We start from the raw sequence: 20,057 nt of genomic DNA on the forward strand, positions 1-20,057 counted from the left end.
GGGTCACCACACCATTACTTCTACATAAGCATGAAATGAAAATGGCAAACTTCCCAAAGTGTTCACAAGCCAAGGAACTTATTGGGCATCAAGGTGTTCAGAAATGGCCCCCACTTTACACCTATGTGCAAAATTGCTTAATTCCGTTACCCACAGAGTTAGAATTCACAAAAAGCAAACGTGAATCACTTTACACAAGGAATACTTCTGAAGCTTTCCTACTGGAGTCAGCTAACTACACTATTAAAGTGTAGCTAACTACCAGATAAAACTGGTAACTTCACTGGTAGCTACACTAAACCAGGTAACTAACCAGGTGACTGACTGGTAACTACGCTAAAGCAGATAACCACACTAAGCTCCAATCGAGTTGATCATGCATTCTCTTCTGAGTAAAATGCCATGCTCTTTCAGATCCCCAGTGCTTCATTCATGAACTGTAAATAAAAATCATCTGCAATGGACTAAGTGTTAAGTACTTTGGAAGCGGTAAGAGGTGCAGCTATGTATTCCTTCCTTTACCCTCAAACACTGCCAGTACCACTGAGGCCAAAGGAACTTATTTGAAGAGTTGAAATGCCTTCCAAAACACTTCCAGAAATTTCATGTATATTTTATTTTCAAGACAGGATTATAAACCTGTGGATAGCCTCAACCTATGAGAATACGTGACATGCTTCCAATTAGTGGCTCATTCTCAGCTATTGCTTTTTAGATTTAGATATCATAACCTAAGAAAAGTTTGACCTAATTAATGGTTGGAAGACGAGCAGTCAATAAAATTGCAGGTACCACTTCTGATTCATTAATAAGGTAATGAATATTTTGTGGAGTAACTAATCCTGGAAACCTTTTCCAAAAGCATGAAAGACAAGAAAGTGTTTGGTAGTAATCAGCATGGATTTACAAATGGGAAATCATGCTTAATCAAGCTAATAGCCTTTTACAATGACATGATTAGCTTAGTGGATAAGGGGAGAGCACGGGATGTTGTTTACCTTGACTTTAGTAAAGCTTTTGACACAGTCTCCCATAACATCCTCATAGACAGCTGGCAAAGTAGGGGTTTAATAAGTGGACATGAGGTAGATCGAAAACTGGCTAAATGACTGGGCCCAGGAGGTTGTGACCAGTGGCACAAAGTCCAGTATGAGGGCAAGTGGTGTGCCTCAGACGTCAATACTGGGACCAACACTTTTTTAAATTCTTCATTAATGACCTGGATGATGCGTCAGATTGTAACCTCAGCAAGTTCACAGATGATACAAAACTGAGAGGAGTGGCTAATACGACAGAAGGTCGTGCTGCCATTCAGAGGGACCAGGACAGGCTGGAGAAATGGGCTGATAGGAACCTCATGAAATTTCCTTCAACAAAGGCAAGTGTGAAGTCCTGTACCTGGGGAGGAACAACCCCAGGCATACATATATGCTGGGGGACACTCATCTGGAAAGCAGCTTGGCAGAAAAGAACCTGGGGGTCCTGGTGGACAACAAACTGATCATGAGTCAGCAATGCACCCTTGCAGCAAAGAAGGCTAACAGCCTTCTGGGCTGCATCAGGGCATTGCCAGCAAGCCGAGGAAGGGCATCCTTCCTCTCAGCACTGATAAAGCCACACCTGGAGTGCTGTGTCCAGTTCTGGGCTCCCCCATGCAAGAAAGATGCGGACTTACTGGAGTGAAGTCCGCTACAGGGCCACTAAGGTGATTAGGAGCTTGGAGCATCTTGCATTTGAGGAGGGGCTGAAAGAGCTGTGACAGTTCAGCCTGGAGAAGAGAAAGCTCAGGGGGATCTTATCAGGATGTATAGATACCTGGTGGAAGGAAATGAAGAAGAGGCAGCCAGACTCTAAGTAATGCCCCCTAGGAGGACAAAATGCAATGGGTATAAACAAAAAAACCCCAACATGATATTGCATCTGAACATAAGAAAACTTCTTCACTGTGAGGGTGGTTAAACACTGGAACACGTTGCCCAGGAAGGCTGGGGACTCTCCATCTATGGACATACTGAAAACCCAGCTGGACACAGTCCTGGGCAATCTTCTCTCACTGACCCTGCTTGAACGTGGTGGGCTGGACTAGAGGATCTCAAGAGGTGCCTTCCAACCTAAGAGAATCTGTGATTTGGGAGTTCTGTATGGCTCCAGCACGACACCACAGTTTGCTGTCAAAAAACTTTTATTTTGACCGAAGTACAGGTAGAAAGATGTTCATTTGACATAATTGGCAGAACTCTGTCAACAGAACTGGCTTACAGACGCATAGGTCAGCTTTGATTCATCCTGACTTCTGAGATCCCTGATTTCTGCCAAGTTTGTTGTTTGTTGTTTTGTTTTTTTTGCAGTGCATGTATGTTTAAAGGTGGTAAATTTCCTGTGCCTTTAACGTGGTCTTTTATTGCTTACTGCCACTATTTTTCCATCCCTTTATTGCTCCAGTTTGGAAAAGGCAAAACAGGTAAAGTGAAGCTGGAAATATGTTTGCAGTAGTATTAGTGCCTTTAGTTGCATGTTATTTTATTTGTTAAACAGAGCATAGCCTTTTGATAAATAATAGGAAGAGAATAGTTTGTGTCGGCAGAGCTCTGTATTTGCGGTATACAGTGATACTGAAAGCAGCTGGGAGGTAAACTCTCGCGAATCTTCTGCATCAGTAAGTTCAACCCTTAAATGAAACATAACAATAGTTTCCCAAAAGAGAACACAAAGCAAAACACTTTCTCACACTTTTAATTACATCAGCACAGTCACCTGGCAGAAAATGCTCTATCTAAAGAATTTTCTGTTGAATAGAAAAGCCGAATACTGAGATAATGCAACAATTATTTGATTAATAGGGAACTGGTATCCTTATATGCCTTTGTCTTGTTACATTAGAGGTCATGACAGAAACAAAATTTAACATTCAAAATCCCCTACCAAAAGTCAGGTAGTGCACTGGGATATTCCATCTATTTTATTGGCATAAAATACAGTGGTAGAAAGTGCTGTGGAAATACAGAGCAGTTTACTCAATGACACAAAGCCTACCTGTCAGACCTCTAAAGTGACTGCAAAAATACTTAGATTCATAGGTGGGGTTAAAGCCCACAGACAACAGATTGTTTTCTGAATCAGTTTTCATGTTAAGCAAGATTCTTGTTTCTTTTTTTACATTTTCTTTTGCAGTCACTAGAAGAAAAATCTGTAAAATGTTAATCAGATGTTGAAGCGGGCCTTGTAAAAAATGGTTTAACCAGAGTGATTTGCCTTGAAAAAAATGACCTGCTGGTTAGCAAGGTGAAATATTCTAATTTTACCTATGATTATGGTCCTAGGCATGAAATGTTGACTAAGCAATCTAGAGTCTAATTTCAGCACTGGACATTTGTTTCAAAGTTGAACAAAAAATAACTCATTTGAGATCCTGTAATTATGCCTTTACTTTGATAATCTCAAAACAAGGTAATCCTCTTTAGTCAGTGTTATAAAACACCTGGAAGGCTAGGACCATAAAGATTGTAAAACTTGCTATACAACCAGCTTCCTGGTTAAATATAAAGCCAGAATATCTGGTCTGCTTATGGAGAGAAAACAAAATAGTGAAGTACATGACCTTCAAACACAACATTCTAATGTAATATATACAAAACTGATTTCCATTCAAGCTTGGTTTTGTAAAAATTACATTGTTTTATCCCAGTTTGCAAGCGTATTCACCCAGTAAAAGAGAATTGCCCATACATAGGTGTGACTAGGTTCTTCAAGCAGACAGAAGTCACTCACTGTTGTTTTTGGACCACAGATCATTGTGTCTAGTCAGACTGTTCAGATTCTGCTGCCACAAGGATTCTGAAGACAGAAGCATGAGCAAAACAAAGCCCCAGCAACTCTAATCTGCGCTGCTGACCAAGCAACTCTAGCTTGTTGTTAATGACCAGGTCTTTTCTTTACCTACATGGTAGCAGGTACAATCTTACATGCTCTCTGCTATTTAGTAGATCAAGTAGAACGCTCATCTGGTGCAAAATCAACTGCACCTTACCCCTATTCCCTAGTGAAAACAGTAAATATCCTGTATAACTATCTGTTCCTTACTAGAACAGGTCACCCAGAAAGGCTGTTGAGTCTCCATGGCTGGAGATAGTCAAAACCTGACTGAACATGGCGCTGAACAACCTGCCGTAGTTGACCCCTCATTGAACAAGAGGATTGGACGAGATGATCTCCAGAAATCCATTCCGACATAAATGATTCTGTGGTTATATGCCTATGCCTATCACCCTTCATTTAACTGTCCCACCAATATCGTGACTCACAGGCCCAGTGTGAACAGAGTTTTTGTCTAGTCATTTTGCAAGGCTTTTACTGGCTCTCAGAGAACACCTTAATTCAGGAAATTATCATGACATACTTTGTCTGTATGGAGTTGAAACACCAACCAGCCAATGCTTTAAAAGAGAATGCACAATCACTTTCTGTAAAATCACTTTCTCATCTGTTTACCTGCTGTTTACAAACCTATGAATGTCATTATAAGATGACTCGTGTCAGTGTACTTTGCTTTAAGACTTTGTTTCCACAAGAAGTAGATGGCACAGACTGACAACTGCTTCTGAAGACGTTCATATCCCTGTGTATGTACAGCCATGAGGCCTTCCAAAAGCTCAGAACAAAGAGTAAGACTTTTCCTCACTGAAAGGTTGTAACAGCCATTTTCATCAAGTATCATCTATTTTCTTCCTTGGCAAAATAGGAAACAAGAGAAGGGAAAAGAAGATCATAATGAAGGGACTCCAGAGAATGTTAGAAGCATTGGCAACCTGGCAACCTAAGTGTTCCCCATGTTAGATGTTCCCATGTTCTATATTTACTGCAGTGTATAAGAACCCATTTTATAGAATTCCAAGACTGTCTTAGGATCTGCCACTGTATGTGGGAGTTGAACATAGGAATCCCTAAAAGTACATGGCATCAATAATGGGCTTAGATTTGATTTCTTTTTGCAGCTGTAACTAGTTTGCATGTACATGCTTTGCCTGTGCTTGTTTCTGGTTGTGTAGCTGTCACCTGCTGTGAGTCCTTCATCTGGAGCCCCACAAAGCAGTTGAGTAAATCGCTGTGGAAATTACCACTTGCATGTTTTAATTTCCGTAAGAGGAGATCCCAACGCTCGGACTGGTGAAAATGCTCTGTTCTGTTTAAATAGGTCTACAAGGCAAAGCTCCAAGACACACCTTATCGTGGGTAACCAGATCTCTTGGCTAACTGGTGCTGAGCATTCCCTTAGTCTGCAATAGCCCAAATTTTATTCACTTGATGTATCTGCTGGATATTTATAGTATCTTCTGTAATATCTTGAGCCTTATATTTCAAAACAGAATTATTTTATGTTCTGGGGTTCTCTTCTCTTCTTTTTTTCTCTTCTTTTCTTTTCTTCAACTAATCTTCTAGTGAATATTAAAAAAAAACCCCAAACACCCACAAACCAACCAGCTTAAAAAAAACCAAAACAAAACATGGATTTTGTTTGCACAAAATTATTTTCATTCTTCAATTTCCTGTCCTCCTTTCTAAAAGAAGTTGGAAGATAGGTTATTCTAAGGACCTGAATGCTGTTTTGTTGCTGTAAGAGAGCAAAAAAACCCGACACAATTTCCTTTGACACAAATTCAGGCTAAAGACAGTAGCAAAGATGAAGGTAATAGAAGGTAATAGTGAAGGTCTAATAGAAGATGAGCTAGCCTTTCACACAGTATAAATTAATATCTGCCAGGACACAATGAAATGTCCCTATTTTGTTTGCTTCTACACTCAAGTCTTTTATAGTTGATCTGAGCGAAGTTTTATTTTTTCTTTCTTTTTTTTTTTTAACAAAACAACATACTACAAAATGCTATGTATTTCACTTTTTTTTCCCCCGTGAAATACAGTATAGCGTTGGGAGACTGAAAAAAAATGTTATTAACAATAATAGGTTGCCTAGCTATTTATAGGATCTGGCTAGATTGCACCTGTTGTGTTTTACAGTGTTTCATATTAGCCCCTTTGTGAGCAGTAAATGAGTTTTCATACTTGCAGTTGTTCCTGTAGGTTTCCTATTCTTCCTTGGTTGAAGCAATCAACAGCTGTGATTACAGCTGATTAAGCTGATATGTACTGACAGATACAGGAAACACAACTTCTTTCATGAATTAGTGAAAAAACAGTCTGGTTGTGTTGCTATTCAGTGATCGTGCTCAGCGACTAGAGGTTTTGGAGCTGGGCCATCAGTGGTGCCCATGGTGGTGAGCTCTCAGAGTAGATGTCTTGGCTTCATTCCTTGCATGAGAAGCAATAGTACCCTAGATAGAGACATTCTGTCAGCAACGACAGGGGTCTTTCACCGTCCTAGACCACCCTGAAGGCAAGATCCCAAGTTCAGTGTAAGGGCATTGGTATAAAGGATCTTCACCCTGACCCTGCTGCAAAATGCAGCTCAGTTTCAGGTGGCTAGACATACAGAACAAGGTTATTGCCTCTTCAAACATTTTGTCAACAAAACCAGGCTGGTTGTGTAGAGGAGTGGCTGGCAAGGACCTGAACGAGACTGCCATATCACTCCATCACAACAGGGGAGCCCAAGAAGGAACCGTGCTTCTGAATAGTTGCACTGAAACCTACTGTCCTCATTGTAAAAGCAGTTGTATTGGTACAGACCAAGGGCTTAGCTAGCCTCATACTCATACTCTGTCTTTAACTCCAGATGTAAGCAGGCACTCAGGAAAAAAAAAAAGAGAACAGAGCAACCCTATGTGATATATTCTCTCAACTTGTGATTCCTTCCAACTCAGAGGATTTCCTGAACCTAGTATGTTGTGTCTGTTTAGAAACCTTCAACTGATGTCTTTTCCAAGTACTTTTCCAGCCTTCCCTTGAACACAGGTAAAATCTGTACACCTGCAAGATCTGTTAAGGAGTTTCACAGGTTTTCTACCTGTTGCAGCAACCATCCCCTTTTGTTTGCTTTGAATTTGACTAGCTTTGATTAATAGCTCTAGCTCTTCTATTGGCTCCACTCCTCGCCAGTATGCCACTATGGTGTCATTTTGTAGCACTGACCTGGAGAAGTGCTGTCATTTTTTCCAGAGTGTGCCTAATAGAGGCGGTATTATCTCATAGAGAAGAGCAAGACTTATGAACCTAGAGTGTTCTTCCTAATCTGTGTCTTGGGAGACTCTCAGTTTCCCACGTGTTAATTTATGAGAAGGATTATTTTTTTTCTTTGAAACATGCTCATGAAGAGCAGTCTACAATATAAGTGATAACCTGTGTGTTCTGGTTCTAGGGCATAATTCTTGAACACGACCTAGAAAGAAGCAGGCTAACCCCAGAAGAGCAGCAGGGCTGGTGACTAGGGCTCTCTCGGGCCTATGGGAGACATAGGCTCATCCTTTATCAAAGAAAGGCTCTTCTGCCATGGAAGTGTCCTAACCACTAGGCAATAGTGAGTTCTCTGGAAGAACTTGTCTTGCTTCTTCTGCTTCCCCTTTTCTCTCCAAAAACACTCAATACCAGGAAAGTTCCTGCCATCTCAGAAGCCCAGAAAAGTATTTATCACCCCATAAATGTACTACCTGATTAGCGATCAGACTTTTGCTCTGGAAGAACCAACCACTTGCTTTTGCCATCTGCCCTGCTCGACGGTGCTATGTATTGTCTCTGTTGTGGCTGGTGCATGAGGTGGCAATAGAGAGACACCACTGTCCCTCCTCGCACCAGAGCAAGCCACAGGCGAGAAAAATTATACAGCTAGGGGTCACAAATCTCAAACTTTTACGCAGTTTTTAACAGCACAACACTAGAAATATTTTTTTGCACCTGCATTCTATTATGAAATTCATGGCAGCAAACTCTCAACAAGTACCAGTGCTCCCATATTTAACCACCTGGGGAAGAACCCTGAGCACCAAGGAAAAAAGGAAGGCTTTGCTCACTGGGTTATATTCATACCTAGCCGCCAAGCATGCCAAAAACATGCTCTCAAAAACGTGTTAATGAACAGTGCAACTCAGGTGCCTCTTGCCATTAAGACTATGTTTACAACTGAGAGCTACGGCTTACGAGCTTACGATTCAGCTCCTGCAAATGTAGCTTCCAGCACCAACTCATAGTTGCAGATGTAGGGCCAAGGACACAAGTCTGTCCCAGTCTAGCAGTCTGCCAGTCACTAAGCCACAATCTCAAGCTCCTTTTTACACGCTGAGCTCCTATTCCTGTGAATCCTGCGTTCTTTCATGGCAGTACAGCTTGAAAAAGGGGTGTACAGAGTATTCTCCACTAAACTATCCAAAAGTGGGGTGTTTGTATTGTTTCATCTTAAAATGAAAAGTTCCTCTTCTCATCTTCTACATAACAGCGTAGTGCTTTCCTCCAGAAAGTTGATGACTAAGGTTTAAACCCTACTTAGATTTGGATTCCAGAATTTTCTGTGAAAACCCAGGTGTCTAACTTTCAGGGCGTCCAGGCCTGGATTTCTTCTGAACAGAAAGCTCTCCCAAAGCCTTTGGGTAGCTGCACAATAAAAGGGCAAATGTCACAGCAAATACTCCCCTTTTGCTCTGCATATAGTGCTCCCAGTGATGGCAGAGAATTTTTACTTGTACATATCACAGGATAATTATACTCACCAAATATTTCAGACAGTTTCATAGAATGTATGTTTTTCTAAAAGGAAATAACCTGACCATTCCATAGATCCAACAACAGCCTTCACTCATTGTCTATGTTAATTTTTTTCGCTATAGCCTCTAAAATACTGCAGTTCTCGTGAAAATATATTCCCTGTCTCTTTCCATTAAATCAATGTCTGCAGTATATCCCACTAATATCTGAAATCACGAAACATAACTACAAAGCAGTTGTATCACAACTTTTAAACTGTCACATTCAAAGAAAACAAAAACCCATCTGGCATTTGTTTGGAGCATTATGTTAAACCTTCTGTTAGTAACACACTGTTGAACATTATAGTAGATTAACATGTCTCTGTAAATCAAAGATTACCCGAGGTATTGGCTTGTAGTATCACAGGGAATTCAAATGTCAATGTCTGAAAGACTTAATTCTCTGCTCCACCTGCTGCTGGTGTCCACTTCTGGTAGCTTCATTCCTGCTGATATGAATGGAGTTACATCTGAATTAGGCTGGCAGGTTTTATTTTTTCTCATGGATTGTGAGAAAAAAAAGAGTTGATATGGGTGATTTTAAACAAATTTAAAAGTTACCTATTTAAACAAAAAATCAAGAACTACAAGACCTTACATACTGTAAAAGTGACTAATCAAAGAAGCCAAAGCTAGAGACAAAAATTAGTGGCAAGGAAGTAAGAAGCATCAGCCTTTTGCCATTTGAGCAAAATACGCTGAGCCGCTCTGGAAAGAGAAAAGAAACCCTACCCAGTCCTTAGTTCTGCCTGCCTACCTGGTGCCCGTTCTTCAGTCCCTCCGGAGTCATGTTTTTCTTTCCACATTAAAGAGCAAACCTTAAGAAGGACTCCCACAACCAAGCCTGAAATGAGCTGCAAGAATTATAGGAACTGAAGTCCAGTCGAAAATATGCAGGTCAGAAAAGGTAGGTGTCAGTGGCAGCAGTAAGAGCCAGTGATAACCAGGGCTGCCCTTTAAAAGCCACTTTAGCAGAAATCCTGAGTCTGAAAGCACAACCTTCTAGCTTACTATGTAATTCTTTCATAAAATATGCCAAAAACTAACTGAAATTTTGGGAAAGACAATCAGCTGAAGAGACAGTAATTATCCATGCATACATGGACATACATATAATGAAGAAGCTCCAGGAGTGGGACCAGCTACACAGTTCCATCACAGTAATCATCTGTTTTGCCAAAATCCTGAACTCTGAGCTGAAAAACCACTCATACCTTGCTAAGGTTTGCACTTATTCTGGCATTTGGAATAATCTGCCATGTAAATGGTTTGGCTGAGACAATTGGTCCTTAGTTTCAGTGTCAGGGCTATTCTTATACAACCAGGAGTGGAGACAGACACATGAAGTCAATTTTACACCAATTTGCTCTTAGTTGAGTATGCTCCAGTTTTATCTGATCCAGACCTTCAGACACACTTTAATGAGGATTCAGTAGGGTCTGAAGCCTGGAAATTGTATTTAAGCCGGGTGCTCAAAAGGTGACATTGCACAAGAAAATTCAAGATAATAGTTCATCAGAGCTGCATAGTTTCTATTGCTAATCAGTAATTATAGACAAGGGGCTATTAAGGAGGGACAGCTTTCTTGACTGATGGACCGATTTATTTCCTCAAGCTGTTACATATGCCTTGTTTCCACGTTGGTCTGGACTCAATAGATCCAATAAAGCACTTGCTGTAGTGAATCCTGGCTAACATGCCTTGGGATCAATGCACTGCTATTTCTTTTTGTCTGAAGGTAAGATCTGCTCTTCTAAAAGTTGTAGGAACGATGAAAGGGGTTTAGGCTTTGGTTTATGTTCTTTTACATCCAAATATAATTCAAGTTCTTCATTTTTTCCATTATTGTTGCCCTTGTTATAGTGATCAAATGCTTTCAGTATTTCACATTCTTGTTAATAAGAGGTATTTTTTTTCTTATATCTGATTAATGTCTCCTTTAAGTCTATGGCAATTCTCCTATTAACTTCAGCAGCCATTAAAGAGACCTAGAAGCAGATAATTTACACCAATACAATATAATATAATTAAAGGCAATAACATTAAGATTAAAAGTACAAAAACTACATTTTTTTTGCACAAATTGCTTGTCAGAAGCAAAAATTATAAGCCACCAGCAACTTCCATACCAAGCCTAGTATCAGTATCAAGGTTACCTTTATTGAAGAGAGCTGATGTCACAGCTGAGGAAGGATTTTGTATGCAAGCAGCATATCACTTGCAGAAATTTGGAATTATGATTGAGCCTATAATACTTTTTTTTTTTCCTTTAATGACTTGCAGGAAAGAACTAAAAGATTAGACTCACCTTGTGTGATTTGTGAATATTTAAAAACTAGAGCAAAAAAGTTTTGGATGCTTAGTGTTATACAAAAGTAACTTCAAACTAACTTAAAAGTAACTGAAGTGGTACCTTGTGTCTCTGACTATAAGACTATCTAGAAACTGAGTCCAGATTCTGTCTTTATACATCCACCACAAGAAAGCTATCAGAAGCCTTCCAGAACTCTCTTTTTAACGTTCGTTTTGAGTACAGGGGCTACAGGAGTCTGGCAGAGGAATAAAAAGCAGGGCTGAGGAGTGAGCTAGCACTAGAGAAATGCCTAGTGTGTATGGACAGAGGGTCTGTCAGTCTAACTTCTTCTTCGGGGTATCTGTTGCTGTGAACTCTGCGGAGGAATGATTGGCTTCATTTTATAGAATGGTAGGACTCTTATTTACTTCATTAAAGTCAAAATCTTGCTCCTCTTCCTTTAGTACAGATAAATACCTACAGGTAGCTGTCAGAGTGACATCCCAGAAAAGCTGTAGCTTTTATCATTCTCAGCCAGTATAAAAGGCTATTTAATTATAAACAGTACTGATTATAAGAGGGGTTTTTAAGCCTTAAGCCCAAATAACTTTCCCATTTACATTCTCACTGAAGACATAATGAAGTAAGAAATCTGCAAGGGTAACTCTGAGTTTTCCCTTAAGGTTAGGATATGGAAATGGAAGAATCAAATAACTATATTGAGTCATTGATCCTTGGTATTTAAAAAAAGATCTGACCATACATTATAGACATATTCATTCACTTTCTGCCTTGCCTGTCCCTAGTCTTTACATTTGTTGCTACGCAGCAACCCAAGTTAAACAGTCGGAGAGGAGGGGGCAGAGAAAAATGCAACAGTCTGCACAATAGGCTTCGTAGAGACAATTTTCCTGTCTTGAAGCTAGGCCTTTGTATGCTAAAGAGTAATAGATGCAGAAGAGTACACAAGGACGAACCTGTCTGTGGCCAGGGGGAAATATAGCTAAGGGGGTGATGTCTGTATGCAATGTGTAACAACTTGTTAAAAAAATGTGTAACAACCAAACCACCATCTGATAAAAAATAAAATGCCATGATATATAATTAATCATTTTAGCCAGTTTGAAACCAAAGAAAGAAGCAAAACCTTTAAAAAATTATTCGTGATTGCAATTGCTTCTGGTTTTGGCAGAGACGTTATAAAGTCAATTGTTTTTTCAGAAGGCAGATGCTTAGCCCTTAAAAGTCCTGATCTTATCAGAAAGTTTGTTCTGTGATTAAATTCCTACAATAGCAAGTCATACTGAGATTACAAGAGGGTGTAAAAGTTCCCTTTTTCTTGTTAACTGGGGCAACAAAACCAATATGCAAGAATGTTTCATGAAATGTCTATCTAGTTCTGTTGCACCCAAAGTCAATATCAGAACTTATTTTCCTTTTTTAGGCACCCAACTATGAAGGTTAAAACAGTGCAGATGTGTATCTTTTTGAGTCCCTGGCTAGATATTTGACTTTCAGTAGCTACTACTTGTAATTAAGGGGTCTTTCCATTCCAGTGAGCAAATGTATTTTTTATGAATCAATACAATATTTCATCTGATGAAACTGAAATCTAGGAACAAAGTCCAATCAGGTAAATTATGAAAATCACAGAATCACAGAATCTTCAGAGTTGGAAGGGACCTCTAGAGATCATCTAGTCCAACTCCCCTGCTAAAGCAGGATTGCCCAGAGCACATTACTCAGGGCTGCATCCAGGCGAGTCTTGAAAGTCTCCAGAGAAGGGGACTCCACAACCTCCCTGGGCAGCCTGTTCCAGTGCTCTCTCACCCTCACCGTAATGAAGTTTTTCCGTGTATTTGAATGGAACTTCCTATGTTCCAACTTGTGCCCATTGCCCCTTGTCCTGTTACTGGGAACCATTGAAAAGAGTCTGTCACCATCCTCCTTCAACCCACCCTTTAGATACTTGTAAATGTTAATAAGGTCTCCCCTCAGCCTTGTCTTCTCCAGCCTAAAGAGTCCCAGCTCTCTCAGCCTTTCCTCATAAGGGAGATGCTCCAGTCCCATAATCATCTTAGTTGCCCTACGCTGGACTCGCTCCAGCAGTTCCCTGTCCCTCTTGAACTGGGGAGCCCAAAACTGGACACAGTATTCCAGTTGTGGCCTCACCAGTGCAGAGTAGAGGGGGAGAATGACCTCCTTCGACCTACTGGCCACACTCTTCCCTATGCAGCCCAGGATTCCATTGGCCTTTTTAATGATAGCAATTCCAAGTAGATGAGCATTCTGTGGTTTCTATTTTGTTACAGACAACAAAAAGTTACCTCTTTGGTTACCTTACAAATGTAATTATAGCCACTCCAAATGCTGTGTCTTAGATGTATCAAGGAACATTTAGTTTCTCCAAGCAGTTAAAAGACATCTAAGATCTTAGATTTCTCAAAATGTCGATTATTTGTTTTTTATGAATAAGAAAATTTTCTCTCTACTTTTGTAGATTATTCATTGCAGTAATATAATATTAAACTTCATTTCACAGTCAGCCACATAGAAATAAAAAAACATTAGACCTTACTTTACAGTGCACAGTGTGAGCACTTGACCCTGTAAACAGCCATAAAAGTGACAAATCACTTGAGGGCTTTATAGATATTGCACCATTTTTCTTCTCAGTTGAAAGTGATATATTATGTTTTTGACGAGTTCATTGCTAACTGTCCTTATGCATTGCAGCCGGAATTTTCAAGAAGTCCTAAACGAGACACAAGATTTTGAAATTCTCTTGCCAAATGTCCTTTACAGTAATTTTCCAAATATGATTGAAAGACCTGAATGCTCACTTGATTTTATCTGAACATTTTAGGTATAAGCTGATGCCAAGATGCTGTAGAGATTAGATTAATTTTAGCACATATTCTGGACTAAATTCATTCTCCAAAAGGCATTCTGAAACAGAAAATTTTCTTTCTTCCTTTCTTTCTTTCTCTCTTTCTCTCTTTCTTTCTTTCTTTCTCTTTCTTTCTTTCTCTGTTTCTTTCTCTCTTTCTCTTTCTCTCTGTCTTTCTCTCTCTCTTTCTTTCTCCCTTTCTCTCTTTCTTTCTTTCTCTCTTTTTTCATTCTTTCTCTTTCTTTCTTTTTCTTTCTTTCTTTCTTTCTTTCTTTCTTTCTTTCTTTCTTTCTTTCTTTCTTTCTTTCTTTCTTTCTTTCTTTCTTTCTTTCTTTCTTTCTTTCTTTCTTTCTTTCTTTCTTTCTTTCTTTCTTTCTTTCTTTCTTTCTTTCTTTCTTTCTTTCTTTCTTTCTCTCTTTGTTTCTCTCTTTGTTTCTCCCTTTCTTCCTTTCTTCCTTTCTTCCTTTCTTCCTTTCTTCCTTTCTTTCTCCCTTTCTCCCTTTCTCCCCTTTCTCCCTTTCTCCCTTTCTCCCTTTCTCCCTCCCTTCCTTCCTTCCTTCCTTCCTTCCTTCCTTCCTTCCTTCCTTCCTTCCTTCCTTCCTTCCTTCCTTCCTTCCTCTCTGTCTTTCTCTCTGTCTTTTTCTTTCTTTCTTTCTTTCTTTCTTTCTTCTTTCTTTCTTTCTTTCTTTCTTTCTTTCTTTCTTTCTTTCTTTCTTTCTTTCTTTCTTTCTTTCTTTCTTTCTCTCTTTCTCTCTTTCTTTCTCCCTTTCTTCCTTTCTTCCTTTCTTCCTTTCTTCCTTTCTTCCTTTCTTTCTCCCTTTCTCCCTTTCTCCCTTTCTCCCTTTCTCCCTTTCTTTCTCCCTTCCTTCCTTCCTTCCTTCCTTCCTTCCTTCCTTCCTTCCTTCCTTCCTTCCTTCCTTCCTTCCTTCCTTCCTTCCTTCCTTCCTTCCTTCCTTCCTTCCTTCCTTCCTTCCTTTCTCTCTGTCTTTCTCTCTGTCTTTTTCTTTCTTTCTTTCTTTCTTTCTTTCTTTCTTCTTTCTTTCTTTCTTTCTTTCTTTCTTTCTTTCTTTCTTTCTTTCTTTCTTTCTTTCTCTCTTTCTTTCTCTCTTTCTTTCTTTCTTTCTCTGTCTTTCTCTCTTTCTTTTTCTTTCTCTCTTTCTCTCTTTCTCTCTTTCTCTCTGTCTTTTTTTTTTGAGGAGTTCAGTCCTACATGTTTGCTGGTTTTAAGGCTCCCAGCTAATGACATCCTTACCCACAGCATTATTTCTGTACTTAAAACTAAATGGAGAACTACTTTCCTTGATGAGGACTAGAAAGCTCAGAATTTGTAGAATTGAGCATCTAACTGCTCTTTTCAAAAAATAATTATGTTCCACATACAATTTTAAAAGCTACTTGGGTCTTTTGCACATCTGTTCATGCTGTGAAGGACTTTAGGCAAAAAAGTGAGTATGCAAACCAGATATGTGTTTTATGCTACCTAAATGTCAAGAATCTAAAGTTAGTACTTCTATTTTCTGTGTCTTGGTAAGTTCCTCGAGAATGATTTCACCTTTCATTTTTCAGGAATATAGTTTACTACCTCACTATTTTATTGAAGTATCCTTAGATACAACGTCCAGAAATCTCAAACTTGTGAAAAGGACACTGTTTAAAGAAAGACAATACGTCTCAAACGTATCACTAAAATTTCTTTAAACGCCATCAGCAAGAAAGGGCCGAAAGGCTCCTTCCATGAATTTGAATACTTTTTCTTGCATTTAGGCATTTTTCCTTTGTATAATTAAATATACCTTTGTACAGAAGGTAGTGAAGGCAATTCACTCTTCCTTGGTCAATCCAATGGGAAAATAACTACAGTATGGGTAGGCCATTCATGCAGAAAATATCTATACTATAAACTACCATGTGACAATTTAGAATATGCATAAAACAACACATCATTCTAATCCCTAGAGAGCCAGTCTTTGTATATCCTTCCCCTTGATACCTGTCAAGCCCGTTAGTTTTCCAGTGATAGGTTAGAATGGTATAATGGCTTGCCTACCTGGCACAATTTAGACTTTTTTTCTTTTTCACCTTATTTGATCCAGCTGTGGAGTTAGCTACACTGAAAAAAACCTCAACACATGCTTATATACTGGCTCACTGGTTGTTATGTTTAATAAAGATTAAAATAGAAAGAAGGGTATAATTCAGTCAGCAACAAATTTGAAATATCATGTTGCTGCAGATATTTCCATGGTGTTCTAAGCTGACTTGTAAAATTGTTTTCCACACAGACCTATTGCTTGCTGACATCGTTTGCATTGCAGATATCCAAAATAATATATCATATTTTCTTCTCGTTCACAACTATGCTTGCTTTCACACTTATGTCTATGTATTTTTCTTTTTCCCCAGGTAATGCCTTTGTGGTGAGCCTGGCTTTTGCTGATCTGGTGGTGGCCTTGTATCCATACCCACTGGTCCTCTTAGCTATTTTCCACAATGGATGGACGCTTGGTGAAATGCACTGTAAAGTGAGTGGCTTTGTGATGGGACTAAGTGTAATAGGCTCTATTTTCAATATCACTGCAATTGCAATAAACCGATATTGCTACATATGCCATAGTTTGGCCTATGACAAAGTGTACAGCTGTTGGAACACGATGCTGTATGTGTCCTTAGTCTGGGTATTAACAGTAATTGCAACTGTGCCAAATTTTTTTGTTGGCTCTTTAAAGTATGATCCACGCGTCTATTCATGCACATTTGTTCAGACTGCAAGCTCCTACTATACGATAGCTGTTGTGGTGATTCACTTCATTGTTCCTATCACCATTGTGAGCTTCTGCTACCTTCGAATTTGGGTTTTAGTTCTTCAGGTTAGAAGACGAGTCAAGTCAGAAACAAAGCCAAGACTGAAGCCAAGTGACTTCAGAAACTTTCTTACCATGTTTGTGGTTTTTGTGATTTTTGCCTTTTGCTGGGCACCTCTCAACTTCATTGGACTGGCTGTAGCCATTGATCCTATGGAAATGGCACCAAAAGTTCCCGAATGGTTATTCATTATAAGCTACTTCATGGCCTATTTCAACAGCTGCCTTAATGCAATAATATACGGACTTCTTAACCAGAATTTTCGGAATGAATACAAACGAATTTTAATGTCACTGTGGATGCCAAGGCTTTTCTTCCAGGACACATCCAAAGGAGGAACTGATGGTCAGAAGAGCAAGCCTTCTCCTGCTTTAAACAACAATGACCAAATGAAAACTGATACCTTGTGAATGTGTAATAGTCAATGCAACAGTTTGTCATGGAGAAACCCAAGAATATAGTTGTAATGTTCTGGTCTTTCTTGTTTACTTCTGGGGGCTTACCATTTGGATGGCACTTTGTGACTGGAATACTGTCTTCTTGATAAAGCACATTGCCCTCAGTTCATGATTTATACAAGATATCAATTGAAAATGCATTTCAGACTTAAAGCAGCAGGTGAGTGCAAGCTGCTTTAGTTCCGAAAGCTGAATTCTGATCCCAGACATATGAATGAGGCATTTTTTTACTTCAGTGGGAGTTTTGCACTCTTTATACAGGATACATTTCTTAGAAGATGTAGTGAAGGTACTTGTCTATGGGCACAGCAGCTCATCAAGGCTACAGAGTGATATTTTCCTCCCTCCTGTAGCTGAACAAAAAGGGTGAAGCAGATACTTTGTTTTCCACACATAAGACAAACACCAAATTTCTGTGCATGTAGTGGTGACAGTAGTAGTATCTTTGAATCAAAGCTGTAAATTGGAGAGAAGAATATTTGTGTAAAAGCAAATATTAACATTAGAGCCTTTCCTCACAGGTTTTCCACACTTACATACACTGAGATTGGGAATACAGTGTGTTTACTCTGTTCATCTTTTGTCATTGATTTTATGGTAGATAACATAATACAAATGGTTCATTTCTTACACATTTTCTTTACGCAATATTATTCCTTTAGAGAGGATTGAATTTCCATTGTGTTCCGTTTATTTACCTAAATATATACATCCAATGTCATTTGATGCACTTTAGCAAAATTTACACGTTTGCAACAGGTTGGAAATTATGGCATATGACCTGTGATCATCTGGAGTGGCAACTGGACACCAGGCAGAATATCCTAGATCATGTCAGGCAGAATATCCTAGATCATCTCAAATGACACTAGACCAAACAAAGAAGTCCTTTTGATTATAATGGTAGCTGATATAACTTGCCTCACTTGTCTATATCTAATCCTGAACAAAATCCACTATTGGTGTCTAATCTAAAATAACCTTCAAGCTTCCCTATAGTGGAGATATGTTTCCTTCCATCTGTGACGATAAACACAAATCCAAGGGTGAGATGAATTGCTTTGCGAAGGTCCTGGTCTCCTTTCATTACTTTAGAAGGAGCTTTGATTACTGGTTCATACATCTCACTTCAGATAGCTAGACAGGAATTGATTTTGCCTAATTTGCGATTACTCCAGTGTAGGTGTTTGTACATGATTTATTTTCTCAGTTTCCATGGAGTTCTAGGAAATTATTAATTTTATCCATTTTATCAAATTATTACTTTTATTAATTTTATTGGTCAGGGGAACTGATTGACAGAACTCCCTGACTGTATCTTCATGGACCGTAAAGGAGATCAGGCAGCTCACGTAGACACATTTCAGGCAAAGACAGGTGATCTCAGTCCCGTAACTAGTGCACCTGCAGTTCATATTTGCATGGTTCATAATATAATAGGATGATTTTCCATTTTCTTTTCAAACTCAGCTAAAATTCAAACTGGATTTCTTCTTTTTCAGGTAACACATTATAACAGTGACCGTACAGATCAGATTACAACCCAGGTTATACCCCACAGCAGCATAGTAATATACACAATGTAGTTTGTATTATCTCTAAATCAGATTAGGGATCTGTATGCAAACACACAGTCAATTAAGTTATTTTATCACTAGACGTGAAATGCACATTACTCTTAGTAGTGTTGTTCAGGGGAGAGGAGATAGGCCTCTAGTAAATCAAGAATTCGGGTTGCTATTACATTCCATTTTGGTTTTCCTGACCTGGCTATTGTGAAAAATATTTCTGTCATGATGTTAATTTGCACAGCCTATATACTGCTCCTGAAGCCATAAAGACGAATTAAACATCACCCTTACATTGCGGTACTTATAGAAAAACATCAAAGAAACACAGCATTTTAAATGTTTTAATCGCTTGCCAAAAGTCTACGTAAAGTACAGCACAGTAGCAAATGTGACAATTCTTCTATCTTCTTTCATGTTCTTCAGATAATTTCTGATAATCTCTGAAGCTCAGTACCCTAGGAGTCATAGAGTAGTAGCCTGATGAAAACTGAACACTTTGTGAAGAGGGGTAAGAAAGAGGTGGGAAAAATTGAACCTGGTGGTACATAATAAAAATATTGTAGCTAAAAGTAGCAATCATTAATATGTAGGTTCTACTTGGAACATAATTCTGTAAATCTGACAGTTTTAATCTATATTGTTTTTCTCCATGACTTCCACACCAAAGTACTGAACACAGAACTAATATGCATGTATATCTACATGTGAAACTTAGAGTAAATATGGAGTTTCAAGAGTCTGGGAAGCTTGAGGAAAAGGACATCAAGTTCGCTTTGTTGACAATCCTGCTTTTTCTGACTTCTATGAGTGCTCAAAATCGTGACTTGAAAGTCAAAATTCTTGTCTGACTTGTAGACGGACTACTGTTAGACATAAATTGATTGACCTTGGTTTATCACTTGCTGACAAGAGTCAGAAAAAGTCCAGAATTTGGATCAAATTCCCACTACTGTTTTAGCTCCATAAAACAAATCTAAACATGGGAACCACTTTCTTGGCTGTAAAAGTTAGCAGCTATCATCCTGTGTACTGATGGGAAGAAGATTTTAAATGTCTATGAAGTAATTTTACAAATTATCATGCACTTTAAAAATTAAAGATCACTTTTAAGAATCTTTGTGCTGGTATCTCCTCAACTATCCTAAATGAAGCTCGCACATGTAATAGAATAGAAACATAAAATCATACAATGGTTTGGGTTGGAAGGGACCTTAAAGACCATCTAGTTCCAACCGCCCTGCCCTGGGCAGGGACATCTTCCACCAGACCAGGCTGCTCAAAGCCCCATCCAAACTG

General features: G+C 39.0%; 1 protein-coding gene across 2 annotated transcripts in view; it reads left to right on the plus strand.

Moving 5' to 3' along the window:
* MTNR1B (melatonin receptor 1B) overlaps positions 1-17,485 on the plus strand; it is a 30,466-nt gene extending 12,981 nt beyond the window's left edge. Inside the window, exons 2-3 of one of the 2 annotated variants that reach the window (XM_063336516.1) lie at positions 2,443-2,461; positions 16,274-16,340. In XM_063336516.1, coding sequence (XP_063192586.1) covers positions 2,443-2,461; positions 16,274-16,277 — 23 coding nt within the window. In that variant the 3' untranslated portion in view covers positions 16,278-16,340. Of the gene's footprint in view, positions 1-2,442; positions 2,462-16,273 lie in introns of both variants that reach the window. The other variant, XM_063336437.1, reaches the window with a different exon arrangement.
* Positions 17,486-20,057: the final 2,572 nt, after the last annotated feature.

The sequence above is a fragment of the Chroicocephalus ridibundus genome, chromosome 1, assembly GCF_963924245.1.
Source record: "Chroicocephalus ridibundus chromosome 1, bChrRid1.1, whole genome shotgun sequence".
NCBI classification, from domain to species: Eukaryota; Metazoa; Chordata; class Aves; order Charadriiformes; family Laridae; genus Chroicocephalus; species Chroicocephalus ridibundus.